Genomic DNA, 15,342 nt, shown 5'->3' on the forward strand with positions numbered 1-15,342 from the left:
GTATAGCCTATCAACAGTTATGTGTCACCTTGGAAAAGGGGCCTTATACAGTTCCAACATTTTGTTTATATTTAACACATGAATTAAATATTAGCGCAGTTATGCTCTTATGATGTACATATATGGAGTGCTGACCTGTAGCAATTAGGGATGAACTGAAGATTCGGTCCCTACACATTCAGTTCACACCAAAGTTTTGCTGTAACACAGACTGTTTACTTCAGCTATTTCACCTGACATTTTATCAGATGTCAATGGTTGTAAGGGCTGCCAGCAGATGCAGGCACTGCCAAATCCTTAGCAACCAGTGACGTTACCAGCCCTATTCACTTACATGGCTGGAAAACTCTGTCTATGCCCACTATAGGTCCCATAGTCCATAGACTAAGTTTCTCAGACCATCTTACCAAAGAGTAAAAAAAAAGGAATTTGTGGATTCTGAGGAGGTTGAGAGCAAAAGAAGGTAATTTTGGAGTTAAAGTATAACTAAAGGGTAAAACTTTTAGTTTTGTATAGAGTGCAGAGGGATTAGAAAGCCTGTCTTCTTTTATTGCAGTTTTTGCCCCCATTAAGGAGATTCACTCTCTTGATTTGTGCCATTTACCATTATCATTGAAAGTGAAAGTAAAAGAAAAACCATAATTTTGTCCCCAGAAAAGTAATAAAGGGAAAATCTTCCAATGGGGACACTAGTTGTGGTGACCTGGGGGTCCCCAGGAAATTCTCTTTTTGCAAAGATTTCCTCTCACTTTCTGTTTGGCTGTTGGGCGGGAAGTGAAGGCAAATCTCCGCAATGGGACACAGATGGCAAAAAAAAAAACGGACAGGGGTTATAACCCCTCTGTCAAAAATGAAAAAAAAAAAAAGTTTAGCCTATAGATCTACTTTAACAGTACATACATGAATAGATTTTTTTTAAAACCAGAGTTTAGTGTAAGCAATGGCATGTCTTTAATTAAGGTGGAGACCTGTAGACAGTGGAAAGGTAAGTATTAAAAGTCTTGTTTTGCTGGTGATGACAGAGTCACTTTAAAGATGTCTACTCTTTGGCAATTCACTGTAACACTGTAGTTTTTTTTACAAATCCTACATGGAATAAATAAAAGCAGGATGTTGCACTATCCTCTAGAAAAACCAAGTATATAATATTGTGCAAACTGTATAACAAGTGACTTAAAAAAACACTATTCATAGAAATGTAAAATATGTGCTCAAACAAGTGAAATAAAGTCCACTCCACAGGTGCAGGCAGTAATCTTCATATCAAATGTGTTTGCTTATTCCACTACAAAAGTGCTACAAAGCAGATTACCACAAAATCAGACCCAAATGACAATGAGGTCTAAATTCAGCCAATGAACGATCTCTGTCCACTCAGGAGATATTGCATCTCCAAAGGCAGATGACACAATCTCCAATCCCACAATCGTAAGCATTAGAGAGAAACAGAGAGGAAACTCCATGTTGTAGTACAAAAATCTTCACATTTATTGCATCAAATAGAAATGTACTCAAAAGAAGCAAACCGAACAGTAGCTCCATCTGACACACGTTTCATAAACGCAGACATCGGCCAGGGGCACAGGCCCAAGGCCTGTACCCCTGTGTTGATGAAACACATCTCTGGCGGAGCTATAGTGGAGACGTTTTCACGCTCGCTCATAAGCCAGAGAGAAGCGCTGTTCTGTTTGCTTTCTTGTGAGTACATTAGTATTTGATGCAATAAATGTGAATATTTTGGTGCTATACCATACTCTGTGTTTCTCTCTAATGCTGGCCATTGTGGGATTGGAGTTTGTGTCATCTACCTTTGGAGATGCAATATCTCCAGGTGCAGAGATCTTTCATTGGCTGCACCCCCTTGTTATTTGGGTCTGACTTTGTGGTAAGCTCCTTTGTAACACTTGTGTGGTGGAACAGGGCACCACATTTTGTGATGATCGCTGCCTGCACCTGTGGAGTGTACTTTATTTCTCTTCTTTGAGCACCTATTTTACATTTCTTTGAAAAGTGTTTTTGTGTCACAATATGATATACTTGGCCCTTCTAGAGGACAGCACAATATCCTGTTTTTAGTTATTCCATATAGGATGTCTAAAAAAACTACAGCATTACAATGAATGGCCAAAGAATGGACATCTTTAAAGAGAAGACATTTAATACTTACCTTTCCCACTGCCCACAGGTCTCTACATTAATTAAAGAGATGCCAAACGTAGGTATATGGAAAAGTAAAGCCTATTCATAGCCTTTAGTGAAGTTCTCCTCTTTTTGGACCACCATTAGCAAAATCCCTTTTTTGGGTTTATTTTCTGGAAATCCAAGCAATTGCTTCAGACCATCAAACATTTTCTACATCTAATTCTCCCTCACCTCTACAGTAAAGTTACTAAGTATATCCTCAATGTGTCAGTTTGATTGTTTATTTTCTATAGTTTGATAGTACAAGCACACAGCATACACAGAAATAACATCCTTTATTATTAGCAGCATGTTAAATTAATAACACAGTGAGGCACATCAGTCTTAACCAGGGTCAAAATGAAAGACAGCTAAAAGCTCCTCTAGCAGATAAAACAGTACATGTTGTTTTTTTCAGAATAATAAGCATTTTCACTTCTCTCTTTTTCTCTCTTACATCTTCACCTCTTGAACTCTATTTTTTTCCATTCCAAACCAACTGAAAAGAAGAGAGAAAGGTCATTGCAACTGGGGAAGGACAGCACTTACACAGTGTGCATACTTGTCAACATCTTATTAGTTCCAGGAAAAGTTTGCTGGGCAAAAGATTACTCTATAAATAAAAATTCCATGTGTGTTCTGTGTAGACTAATGGGCTTCTTCACTAAAGAAGAGCATAGGGCAATGATGATGTGCAAAATGCAGTAAACTGTAGCAACCTATCAAACACCAGTTTTATGAAAACAGTTCAGTAAAAGATAGATGTTACTTGGTTGCTATGGGCTCCTGAAAATTGGCTGTTGCCTAGCTGGTTAAGCCTGATTATACTGTAGAAAGTAATGCCTAGGTATTCTATAACAATCTGTGCCTAACTTCATAACATACCATAGAACTTTAGTCACATGCACATAAGTACTGATGATTTTCAGCCATTTAATTGACTTCTGAATGGTTGCTAAGTGTTGTTGTACTTTGCATATCACCATTAGTCTTTGCATTAGCTCATTTAATAGGCCCTAAACATTACACTAGAATACTACAGTGGCCTAACCACTGCAGATGTTTGTTCTGTTGCCTTTTATTTGCCTCTGTTGTTCTCTGCACAATGCCATTATTTAAAGTTGCATTAAACCCAAAATTAACATTTCACATATTGCAGATGACCAATTCTTAAATGTGGTGCCTTCATTCTTTGCCTATTTTTAGGCTTTTTTACCCTTATTTTTCCCTGGCGATCTTCCCAGTAATACACTTCTGTCTTCGGGAGTCTCCATTGGATAGCAACAGAGACAGCAGCATTGTTAATATAGGTAGTGTGGGTATTAGAGGGACAAGTAGATTACTCCCTGGTTCACATCGGTGCTACTTGTCCTGTGATTTGACAGTTCCAAATTGCATGACGAGTCATACCCTATTATCAGCAATGGAATGTTCAAATCGGTGCAACACTGTTCGGTGCAATTCCGTTCGGTGCTGCACTGACATGAAAAAAAAAGTTTTCCCAGAAACAGATGCATGAAGTCACACAGATGCCAGGCAAGTCACACCTGAAATCACACTGACCTACAGCTGTGGAATCTTGCAATTTCCAATTCAAATTCAATGTGAATCAGGGCTTAGATGAACTTGATAAATTAAAGCTAAGCAGCATCTAACACTTTTTAAACAGTTGCAGCAACAATTATTTCCTCCTTTTCGGATAAAGTTTTTACATGAATTTATAAAAGCTGACCATTGTAGGCACCTCTGTCAGTGATAAATGGTCAAACGGGCGGCACAGTGGCTTAGTGGTTAGCACGTCTGCCTTGCAGTAAATGGGTTATGGGTTCGATTCCTGACCATGGTGCCTCCTGCATGGAGTTTGCACGTTCTCCCTGTGCTTCCTCCCACACACCAAAGACATGCTGGTAGGTTAATTGGCTCCTGTCTAAATTGGCCCTAGTATGTGTATGTATGAATGTGAGTTAGTATTGTATGCTCCTTGAGGGTTAGGGACTGATCTGAATGTACAATATATATATGTAAAGCACTGTGTAAATGGATGGTGCTATATAAGTACCTGAAATAAATAAACTCAACCCTCTATTTGATACTTTTGACAGCTTGATCCAATAAAGAGTGTTGAAAAATAAAGGAAAAAAAATCTTAAAAAAGAACAAACATGCTGTAAATGAGCATAAAAGTGACAGAATTCCTTATCTCTATTATTATTCTTGGTCAAAAAAGGTAAACTCTTTTAAAGCAAAACATCAGTCTATGTCTATATATCAGTCAGCAATGGTAGCCCCTACTATTTACTCATGAAAAAGTCATTTTAAATTCTTTATGACTTTGTTTTTCTGTACAGCTAAAGAGCCTCATTAATATCTTAATTCATGGTAAACATTGCAATATTGTTAAACAAAATAGTCCACTTTTTTTACTTTCCTTTCATGTTTTACAAAATGCAAATGTTAAGAAATTCAGTTGGCTGTTCTAGTCCAGTATGGAATTTAAAGGGTACCCCTGGTGAAAAAGACAAGAAAAAAGTGTGGGGCCCCCCAAAATCTATAGAAACTTATCTGAGCGTGCAGCCTGACAGGCCAGGAAAGGTGGGGGTGAGCATGTGACCCCCTTCAGGCCACACGCCCTCTATATGGGACTCACCTGGCAAAGCAACTTGTCCTCACATTAATGAGGACAAGTGCCTCTTCCCCACAACCGTGACCAGGTGCTTTTGGATGTCTGTTTGCCAGGAACTTATTGAAATCTGGAACCCATCTTTAAGAAAAAGGATGCCCCCTGATGCCAGCCACAACATGTGCATTTTGTGATTTTGGGATCAGACATGTTGGCAGTTCAGCACATTTTTTTTTCAGCAGGTCAGTGGGCATCTGGTAGTTCAGGTTGCACTATAGAGAGCCATTGTTTCACCAGCCTGAAATTAATTATATGTCTTCCTGTATTAACTAAAGGGTATATTAGTAGTACAAATTAGCTACTTACATTGTCCATATAGCATAAGATGAATTATTTCAAGCAGCTCATACCTTCAGGCATACCTGCATGTAAACCAGACAGTGAACTTTTAATGCTACAATGTTACAGTCTAACTTAGTCTTAATTTTATGTAGATCACTGTAGCCAGAATACATAGAGAAACTGTTGACAGGGGAGTGTACCTTCTGAAACACTTTCTCTATTTCTCTGCTTCCTATATATAGTATTGCCACATAGATTGCAAGATAAGTTTGAATTTCTTTGGTAACTTTAAGAAGCATCTTAAAACAGACTTTTTTTTACATCCAGCTTTCTGTTTTAAGCCATACGATGCACAAATTTCAGATGGTTCCTAAGGAACGAAAGTGTGTGGCCATGTCAACCTCCTCCTGCCCAACACCTCTGAAACAAAAAGGGCACAAAATTGTCAACCAAAGAGCAGCTGCATCCAATCCGATACAACCGCTGCTCGGTGGTGGGGTCAGTTACCTATGTCTTAGCACATGCACCAATGCTTCACTTATGCCTTAGGGCAATCCATGTATTTAGAGAGGTATGGCTGTGTATACTCACCTTGAAACGCTTTAAGTCTTTTAAAAGGGAAGCTCATTACACACTCTGATGCATATGTAGTTTGCTGTTCCTGATGCTAAGGATGCACATAGTTCTGTGTTCCTCATTACCCCTCTGCTGTATCTGTCCTTTATTAATGCATGTTTCTTGCTACACCATTCTTGCCAAGTTCCCGTTCTTGCATCCAGAGCTCATGTCCTAGCTATGTATTCTAACTGAATGAATTCTGTACCCTCCCCTGATGCAGTTGTCCTTGCCATTGTCTTCTCTACAATGTTATAGTCCTTTCTGTGTTTACTTGTCTTTTTAAAACTAATCTTTAGTTAGTTCCTTTTTATATTTTTGAAGGTAGGAAGGTTTATTGTAAACTGATTTTTGATATAATTTATTATTTGTTAAACATATTAATTTTACAATTATAATACAAGGCTCATTTATGACAGTTGGAAGCATACTGAGCTTTCTACCAAGATAGTCCAGATATTTCTGCATGTTCCTGTGTATAACTTAGGCTTTTCTGTTCAGATCTATACTGTTTTTTCAGTTCAATGTGAAAAAAATGTGACTCAGAAACATCTCAATGCAACAAAATTTGGTTGCCTTAACCAGTTGCCAACCGCCTGCAGTACATATACTGCGTAATGGTGGCAGCTACAGGTTAAGTGAGGTACCTGTACGTTGCTTAGTACATATGCACTGGTGTCTACAGAGCACAGCAGATTGTGGCTCCTGGTAACTGGCCACTTTGATCGGCCAGGGGATAATGTGGTCGCTATGAAATCATATGACCACAATGTCAACATAGCCGTTATGAATTAATTTATTCATAACAGCTATGATTCCTATAGTGATGCATTCATTGGCCCACAGCTATCACATGGTACCTTGGAAAATCGCAGCACCCTGTACCATGCGGTTAGCTGTAGTCAGTCACAGATCACTAGTAATCAATCCATTATTGATCATAACTGTAACAGCAAATCAAAGTGTCAAAAAGAAAAAACTCCCAGATCACCCTCCCCGCCAGAGTAGTACAGTGTCACTAGGGTGACAATGAACTACTCTGATAAAAAAAGTTTTAGAAAATTATTGTTTTTCTTTTTTAACATATTGTCACCAGTAAGTGATAATCACCACACACGCATATGATGATGCTGTACTGCACTGGTGAAAGTAGGTAAAAAAATGTGATGTGAAAAAAATGTGTGTGCTTTTCCCAAAAATTTGTGACAAAAAAAATTACAACTTCAAAAAACTTGCCATGCCTCTTACTAAATACCTCAGACTTTCTACTTTCCAAAAAGGGTAATCTGGGGGGTATTTGTACTGTCCTGGCATTTTAAGGGCCTCAAGAAATGAGATGTCAGTACATTAAAATTGTGATTTTTATTACATGCAACATAACACATTTTTTCCTAGATTCATAAATAAATTTTATTTTTTTATTTTTTATTGGATGTGTTTAATAACAGAAAGTAGAAAATACTGAGTTTATTTTTCAAAAAAATCTTATTAATACAAAATACAGAATAAAAAACCCAGTGTGATAAAATGCCACCAAAAGTAAGCTCTATTTGTGTAAAAAAATGTATATAAATTTAATTTGTGTACAGTGTTGCATGATCGTGCAATTTCCAAATAAAGTAGCGCAATGAGAAATAGCAAAAAATGTAACTCCTTGGCAAAATGAAAGGTGAATCAAAACAACTCAACTGCAATTCAAATACCTAAGAGTATTCTGCATGCAGGGGCGGACTGACCATTTGGAAACTCGGGCACTGCCCGAGGGCCTGGGGTCAGTAGGGGGCCCCATGAGATGCCCCTGGTACCTTTTTCATAGGCTTTTTTTGAGTTTGGGTAAGGACACAGGGGCCCCATGATCCCCTATTGCCCGGGGGCCCCATGAGTTGTCAGTCCACCCCTGTCTGCATGTGATTTTCTTCTAATGCCTTTGTACATCCTAAAGCCCTGTACACACATTGTGAATATCGGACGATATATCGAAAGTGAAAAGGTTACTAAAGTTACAAAAATTCTTGTACGACTGAAAAAAAAATTCAGAAGTGATGTATTGTGTTGTATTTTTATTGCATTTTCAGACAAAAACTGTATTAATTAAACAAAATCATACGAACTGGTATCGTAAGATTTCGTAAAATGTTAATGCTTGTCACTTTGAATAATTTTGGATGAAAGCTGTGTACTAACGATCAAATTATCATACAATCGCTTCGAAAGCAGTATTTTGTATACGATTTTCTGATCGTGTATACTAAGCTTTAGCCAGACAGTACAGACTCACTCTGTAGACTGTATATTCTGTTCTGCCTACTATTTGGGTCAATTTCACAACATGGTTGTAGAATCAGCTGCAGAAAACCACTCCTCTTTTTAGAAACTTGGCACCTGCTGACTTATAAAAATAAATTAAAAACGTTTAAAAACATAATTTTAATATTGAATACATTAATAATAACAAAAAACTATACATTCATTTAAGGGGTTAAGACAGTTCAGGAGGTATAACGTGTTGTAGTTGGCCTGCAGTAAACGGGATGAGATATATTGCAGGTACAAAGGAAAGGTTAACTGGCCATTTGTTTTGGATAGAAGTTTTATTTCAGGTGTGCTCTTGTCTGCCTTTTGTTTATTGCATTGATTTCACTTAAACAGTGTTCTTTCTGGCTTCACATAGTTTGTTAACAACAAGACTGGGTCATTAAGAACAAAACCACTGGAGAGCTGCATAATTTGTCAGCTGCACTGCTCTGATTTAAGCAGGATGCTTTGCATGAGGGTTTTGTGACTTTTTTTCTGTATTTCTTATGTATTGTCTTCTTAGCATTTGTATTTGGAATACCAGCCCTCTGTTTGGTCTATTACCTTTTATAATATATATCTCACTTTTGGCTCTGTTATTAGAAGACACTTTCGAAACCCTAACTGAATGGCATTTAGCTTGCTAAGGCAGTGTGTATCATAAACTATTGTCTTTTTTCCATAAAATACTGTTTTCACTTTTTCTTGCTTCTATGTTGCAACTTGATCGTCTATAGCCTCGTAGCAAACATTTCATGTCTACATTAACATTACCAAATTTTCTAAATGAATTCCTGGGACACACTACTGACCACACCCAGTTTTAAGCATACCCACAAAATTACACCTCCATTTCAGACCACACCCACAAATTTAGCTTCCCCCCAGAGGTCAGGTAGTAGGTAACGTAGAATTTAGGCATAGGTAATAAAAGGTGTAGAGGTTAATAGTAAGAGTTCAGGAGGAGATGCACTGTACTCTGTCACTCTGGATCTGTGGGTACACATGTGGCAAGATTTGGTTTTTGATTCTTTAGGTTTATGTCAGTAAGGCTTTCATTCATAGCTGCAAAGACTACAGACTGTGTACAGTGTTCCTTTAAGCCAGGCTCATTTGTAGTACGGCTCTCTGAATTTCTTCTCTGTGCCAGGGGGGTCTCTCCGTCTTAGGTTCCAAAGTTGGGAGGTATTTTTTGTCCTTATGCACACTGGATGTTTTTACAGCTGCTGTTTTTGGCTTTTGGTGTTTTTTTTTTACAGCCAGTAAATTCCCCAGCATGTTATTCTATGTGTTCATGCACACATAGACTTTAATCAGCGTTTTTTGGCTGGGAAAAAAACTCAGAACAAGTGGGTTTCTAGGGGAGTTTTTTAGCTGTAAAAATGCTCTAATGTCAAAAAACACGGTAAAACTCGGCAAAACACAGTAAAACATGGTAAACCATGGCAAACTGGTGTTTTGGACTTTTTTTTAGCAAACATTTTTTTGTGTGTGTGCAAAAAAACACTAAAAACTCGGCTAAACGCTATTGCAAAAACACTGAAAAACTTGCTTTTTAACGCAACTTTACAGAACTAACACTACCAGTGTTATTAAAATGCCCAGTGTGCATGGAGCCTTATAGTTTAAATATTGTAAATGAAGCTAACATTTACACACATATTAGATTTTAGAGATAGGGTTTACGTGTGCCTTAATTTACTGTATATGCATAGCTTCCAGCTTCCTTTTATTGGAAGGATCTGTCCTTCCTTTGGAACCTAAAACCCTTTGGGGTTGATTTACTAAAACTAGAGCGCGCAAATTCTGGTGCCACTCTGCAGAGAAACCAATCAGCTTCCAGGGGTTTTTTTGTCAACGCTTAATTGAACAAGCTAAAGCTAGAAGCTAACTGGCTACCCTTCACAGCTGCACTAGACTGCACTCTCCAGTATTAGTAAATCAACCTCTCTGTCTCTCTTTTCTTCTCAGTTGTCTTTTCTTTTGGCCTGTTGTATGCACCTCTATAAAAAAAAAGGTGCACCAAAAGCATTATACTATACTTAGCCTGGGTTCACATGCATGTAGGCCGGGATGCTGTGCGATTTTAAAGAATGTGCAGTGCTATTTTGTTCATGCGGTGCGGGTGAATTGTTAAAGTGTATCAGGTTGGAAATTGCACCCGCATCGCACTGAAAATTGCACAGGACCCATTTTAAAATCACACTGCAGCTGGCCATCATACTTGTGAATGGGCTCCGCAGAAATCTGTTTTATTTCACGTCATGCAAATTGGTACGGTTCAAAATGCAGACGAATTCGCATATATGGGAACCAAGGCTAAACATTTCAACCTTCATTTTATTTATTACATTTGTTACTTTTAAAAGACAATGAAATGTAGTAGTGAAAAAAATAACTAGGACCGTCATAGCTTGTGCTATAAATTGTCCTTTTGATTAGTTGGAGTTACTGCAGTTTGCATAAGGTGCATTTTTCTATTAAATCTACTTATTTCTCTTTGGCAGTTTTTGTCAAGACTATAAATAAAATGTACTCATTATTGTGTGTAATAAAATGCAATTTGTATATACAATGCAGCACATTAAAATATATCACACTGTCAATTTACTAAAAGAGTATATATGTTGAATCCTATTTTGTGTTCATTACAGGTTCGATTAGAATGGCCTACCGATCTTGCAGTCAATCCTATGGATAATTCCTTATATGTTTTGGACAATAATATCGTGCTTCAGATTTCTGATAATGATCAAGTTCGAATTATTGCTGGCAGGCCAATACACTGCCAGGTTCCTGGTATAGATTATTTCCTTGTTAGCAAAGTAGCAATTCACTCTACCTTGGAATCTGCTCGAGCCATTGCTGTGTCACACAGTGGAACCTTGTACATTGCTGAGACAGATGAGAGGAAGATTAACAGAATACAGCAAGTCACTACAAATGGAGAAATTTCCACATTAGTAGGAGCCCCAACAGACTGTGACTGTAAGATTGATCCAAACTGTGACTGCTTTTCAGGTGTGTACCACTTTTCTACATCTTTCTACATCCTCATAGATTACTGCTTTGCAGGTTATATCATTTCTAATGTTGGGAAATGATAGATGACATCAAAACTAATTGAAGTTACTTGTACAACAGCTATCAATTTATTACTTTTTAAATTGTTTTTTGTTGCCTTCACTTTCAGTTAGAGCGTTATGCAGACATTAAAATATTACATTCAGTTATGTGTCCATTACAAGGTCCAATGCATTTTACATAGAACTAGCATAGGTAACTGATTTTTTCTTGGTATTAGCATTGTGTAATCCTCTATAAAACACTATGCACTCTGGGAGGAAAAAGGGGCAGCACTTTTACCTAATCGAGGGTCTATTGCTTTCCATAATATATGAAAAGAAATGTTACAACAATGTGTGAGTCTTATCATTTAGTGTTCAAAATCACGGCATGTAATAAAGTCCTAAACAGTCCACCTTAGGTCAAATGGGAACACTTTAGGCTGCTGCTCCTCTCAACTAAAAAAACTTGTGTAGTCCTGAAATTGTACACAAGAGAGAAAAAGAGAGAGAGGGTGCCACCCGCTAAGTGTAGTTTATTAGTAACTGAATAAAAGCACAAATATAATGCACTCACATGATGATTGTCAGTACTGCCGTGTAGCCACCACCTGATATTTATGCATTGATTCAGTTACTAGACTACACTTGGAATTCTACGCTCTCTCTGTTTTTTATTGCTTACCCCCATGCTGTCTGTGAGCATGTTTATGGGAGGAGTGATGCACAGGGATGACCTCATAGTGTGCTACTGCCCATTCATGGTTCATTCACAAGCTGGGATGAATCATGGCCTGACTATGTTTAACTGCTTAACTGCAGTACACTATGCAGGGAAGTCCAAAAGTTACCTAGATCACAAGTGTGGCCGTTGAAGAAGTTCACATATACGCATTTTACCTTTTTTGACATGTTTGCCTGGAGTTCAACTTCATAGTTTACTGGTACTTATTAAGAAGCATGTCTTTTTGTGCCCTCAAAGACGTTTTGGATTTCTGTGGATATGTTTCCATTGCAGCCGACAATAGAATGCTGTTCTCTGTCAACTGATCACTGGGACACTTATTGTACATTATATTGTGAGATGCGGAGTCCAGAAATTATGACCTTTACAGATTCTAAGTTTGTCACATAAACCTAACTACACATAAAGTATATATATATATTATGTTGTAATGTGTTCGCGCATCCCATATAACTCATTCCTCAGATAAAACGTTCTGAGTTGCTAAGAGTTCACCGATAGTATATCACTGCCAATCAATAGGATAGAATCGTATCACATGTACTTATTTGTGCCCACCTTCCTCTACTAAATAGAGATGAGCAAACCTACTTGAGTTTCAGGAACCCAGACTTTGCTTCAATCCAATTGACATCGATAGGAGGGAGAGGCACATCTTGTTAGTACATTGTGGCAATTATTAGGGCTAATAGGATTTTGACATGAAGGACATGTACTATTGCCAAAATGTTATTGTATCTAAATCCTAACTTTCCTGTAAAAGTTGGTCACATATTTTCCCATCTTCTAAGCTTTCCAGTTGAAAGACAGGAAGATGGGAAGAGGTGGGCCCAATCTTGACTCTTAGGGGGGATTTACTAAAACTGGTGCATGCAAAGTCTGATGCAGCACTGTACAGTAACCAATCAGCTTCTAGGTTGTATTGTCAAAGCTTAATTGAAGAAGCTGAAGTTAGAGGCTGGTTGGTTATGCACAACTGCACCAGATTCTGTGTGTAAATCTCCCCTATAAATGTTTGCATATAAATTTAGTTGAACCTACTGATCGTCTTGACAGGTTTTTTTCAATGAAAACAATCTCTGAATATGACTCATCTTATGCTCAGTTCGAAGGTTTGGAACAAATTTATTTTAAGCTGTCAGGCTTAAAATACAAAGAGTTAAAGTGTTACTAAACCCAGGATCTTCCACTATATCTGGTCTCCCACAATACACACAACCTGGAAATGCAATTATGTTAGTAAATATAAACTGCTAGATACCTTTTCTCATCAGCAGTTAGAGCAGTCTTGTGGCTTCTATCAGTGTCCAGCCCAGCACTAGCTAAAGCTTGTAGGAGGAGTTTTCTTTTTGCTCCAGGAGGGTGCAAATCCCCTGACCTGTGTCTGGACAGTGCTGATTGGTAATGTGCTGATCACGTGCACTCTCCCAAGAACAAAAAACCTCTCTAGCAATACACACCAATTTGAGCATGTGCATGCCTATGGTTCAGTCTGGAGATAAGTGGTGGTCGCTTGAAAAAAGGGGAGGAACAGAGAAGAAAGGATGAAACAGCCTTTTTAAACAATGCAGAGGATTAACCCCTTAGGTTCCACAGTGAGTATAACAAGCATGCTTTACTGCATATAGAGACTGATTTTATTGTTGTGGGTTTAGTAACACTTTAATACAAAAACATATATTGTTTGTATATATATACATATATATATATATATATATATACATGCACACTAGTATCTATGCTTTTTCTTAATATTTACCTAGACCCCATAGCAGAAAGAGTTCTTACATCTGTCTGTCTTTAGTATTTCTTTGCAAGAAAATCACAGTGGCAAGAGATTCCATTAGGGTTATCTAATAAGACACATCACAGGAAATGATGTAAAAATCAGAACATCTATCGTAAACCAACAGATTTGGATTAATTTTATATTTTGCTTTTTAAAGCCCACACATGTCCTTTTGAACAAAAGGCAATGTTGCCTATAACAGTCATTTTGGTATTTACCCACATTATTTAAACAGTTCTATAAAATTATAGCTTGGAATCTGATTTGCTATTTTTCATGAATGCCTCCATGAATCACTTTTTCATATTACAAAAGCCAACACTTAGCAAACACCTCATGAACATTGTTATTTCCTATGTGTTTTCAATAAGTCAAAGTGCTCTTCTTTTTCTCTTTCAGTTTGTTGATGGCAGTTAACTTATGTTTCTTTTTTTAATTCAGTGTTCACATTGACTCCAGGTTGATATCTTTCTGCATCTATTAACTACCATTTTGTCACTTAACAATGTACATACATCTAGGAGCACAAAGGAATGTTATACTATTGTGCCTTCCATTCTATTGTGAGTGCTAGTCACGCTGCATTTCATTGTCAATTATTTCTCTATTTTCCTTTGCATGTAAGCCATTTTGTATTCTTTTCTTTGTACAGTAATGGATGCATGACTGACAGCAAAGAAAGTAGTTCATCTGTTTTACCCATTTACTCTTCTATCTGCGTGTGTGTGTGTCTCTCTCCATCTCTGGGTATATAGAAGAAACAATGGCAGGGGTTGCAGTACCCAGAGTGTAGTTTATTGAAGTTATTACCCTCACTTTGTGCTTAAAACACCGTTTTCCATGCTTTGTAATAGGTAATATGTCAATCATCAACACCAGTTGTAGGCTTAAAACACCCTTTTTCAAACTATGTAAGAGATAGGCATGTCAGCCTTCAGGAAAAGGGTATTTTAGGCCTAAATTGTTGACAGTGATTATTTCATTGACCTGATTATCTTCAATAAACTATAAATCACTGTTTACAATGTCTGGTATTGCAATGTCTATTGTAATTTTTTTTTACTATACTAGATTGTTGACATGCCCATACGATTAAGTTTGTGCTCTCTACAACAATATACTTTATATAACCAAAAGTTTAACATTTTGTGGATAAGTGACTATCACACCTAATATATATATATATATATATATATATATATATATATATATATATATAAAAGTTTTGAGACTAGTTTTGTAACATCCCAACAGATGACTGCACACACAGTCACAGGGAACAATGACTTTCATAACTCATCAAGCCAAAATACTGGTCCTGCGTACATCGGCAGCTGTGCCACTCTGATAACGTGCATTACCACGTCTGCTATTTCATCTTGGACAGCAAATTAGAACAAAGAGCAAACGTGAAGTTCTGTGTGAAACTGGGCAAATCTGCCACAGAGACATTTGGCATGATTTGGCAAGTTTAAGGCGATGCTGCAATGAGTCGTTCAAGGTGTTTTGAGTGGCACGTGTGCTTCAAGAGCAGAAGAACATCACTGGAAGATGATGATAGATCAGGAAGACCTTCAACAAGCTCAACCCTTGAAAATGCCCTCTTCCCGAAGATGAAGATCTGGCTGAAAGGTCACCGTTTTATCAGCATTGCAGTGGTCCAGAGATCTGCCCAGAATTTCACATTTGCT

The 15,342-nt window shown here is 37.6% G+C and overlaps 1 protein-coding gene across 5 annotated transcripts in view; it reads left to right on the forward strand.

Moving 5' to 3' along the window:
- Positions 1 to 15,342, forward strand: part of TENM1 (teneurin transmembrane protein 1) — a 947,931-nt gene that overhangs the window by 838,007 nt on the left and 94,582 nt on the right. For all 5 annotated transcript variants that reach the window (XM_089678299.1, XM_089678298.1, XM_089678300.1 and 2 more), the window contains one exon: positions 10,707 to 11,073. In XM_089678299.1, coding sequence (XP_089534425.1) covers positions 10,707 to 11,073 — 367 coding nt within the window. The remainder of the gene's footprint in view (positions 1 to 10,706; positions 11,074 to 15,342) is intronic.

This window comes from Staurois parvus, unplaced genomic scaffold (assembly GCF_062004578.1).
Source record: "Staurois parvus isolate SC_StPar_1 unplaced genomic scaffold, SC_StPar_1.0 ptg000202l, whole genome shotgun sequence".
Classification (NCBI taxonomy): Eukaryota; Metazoa; Chordata; class Amphibia; order Anura; family Ranidae; genus Staurois; species Staurois parvus.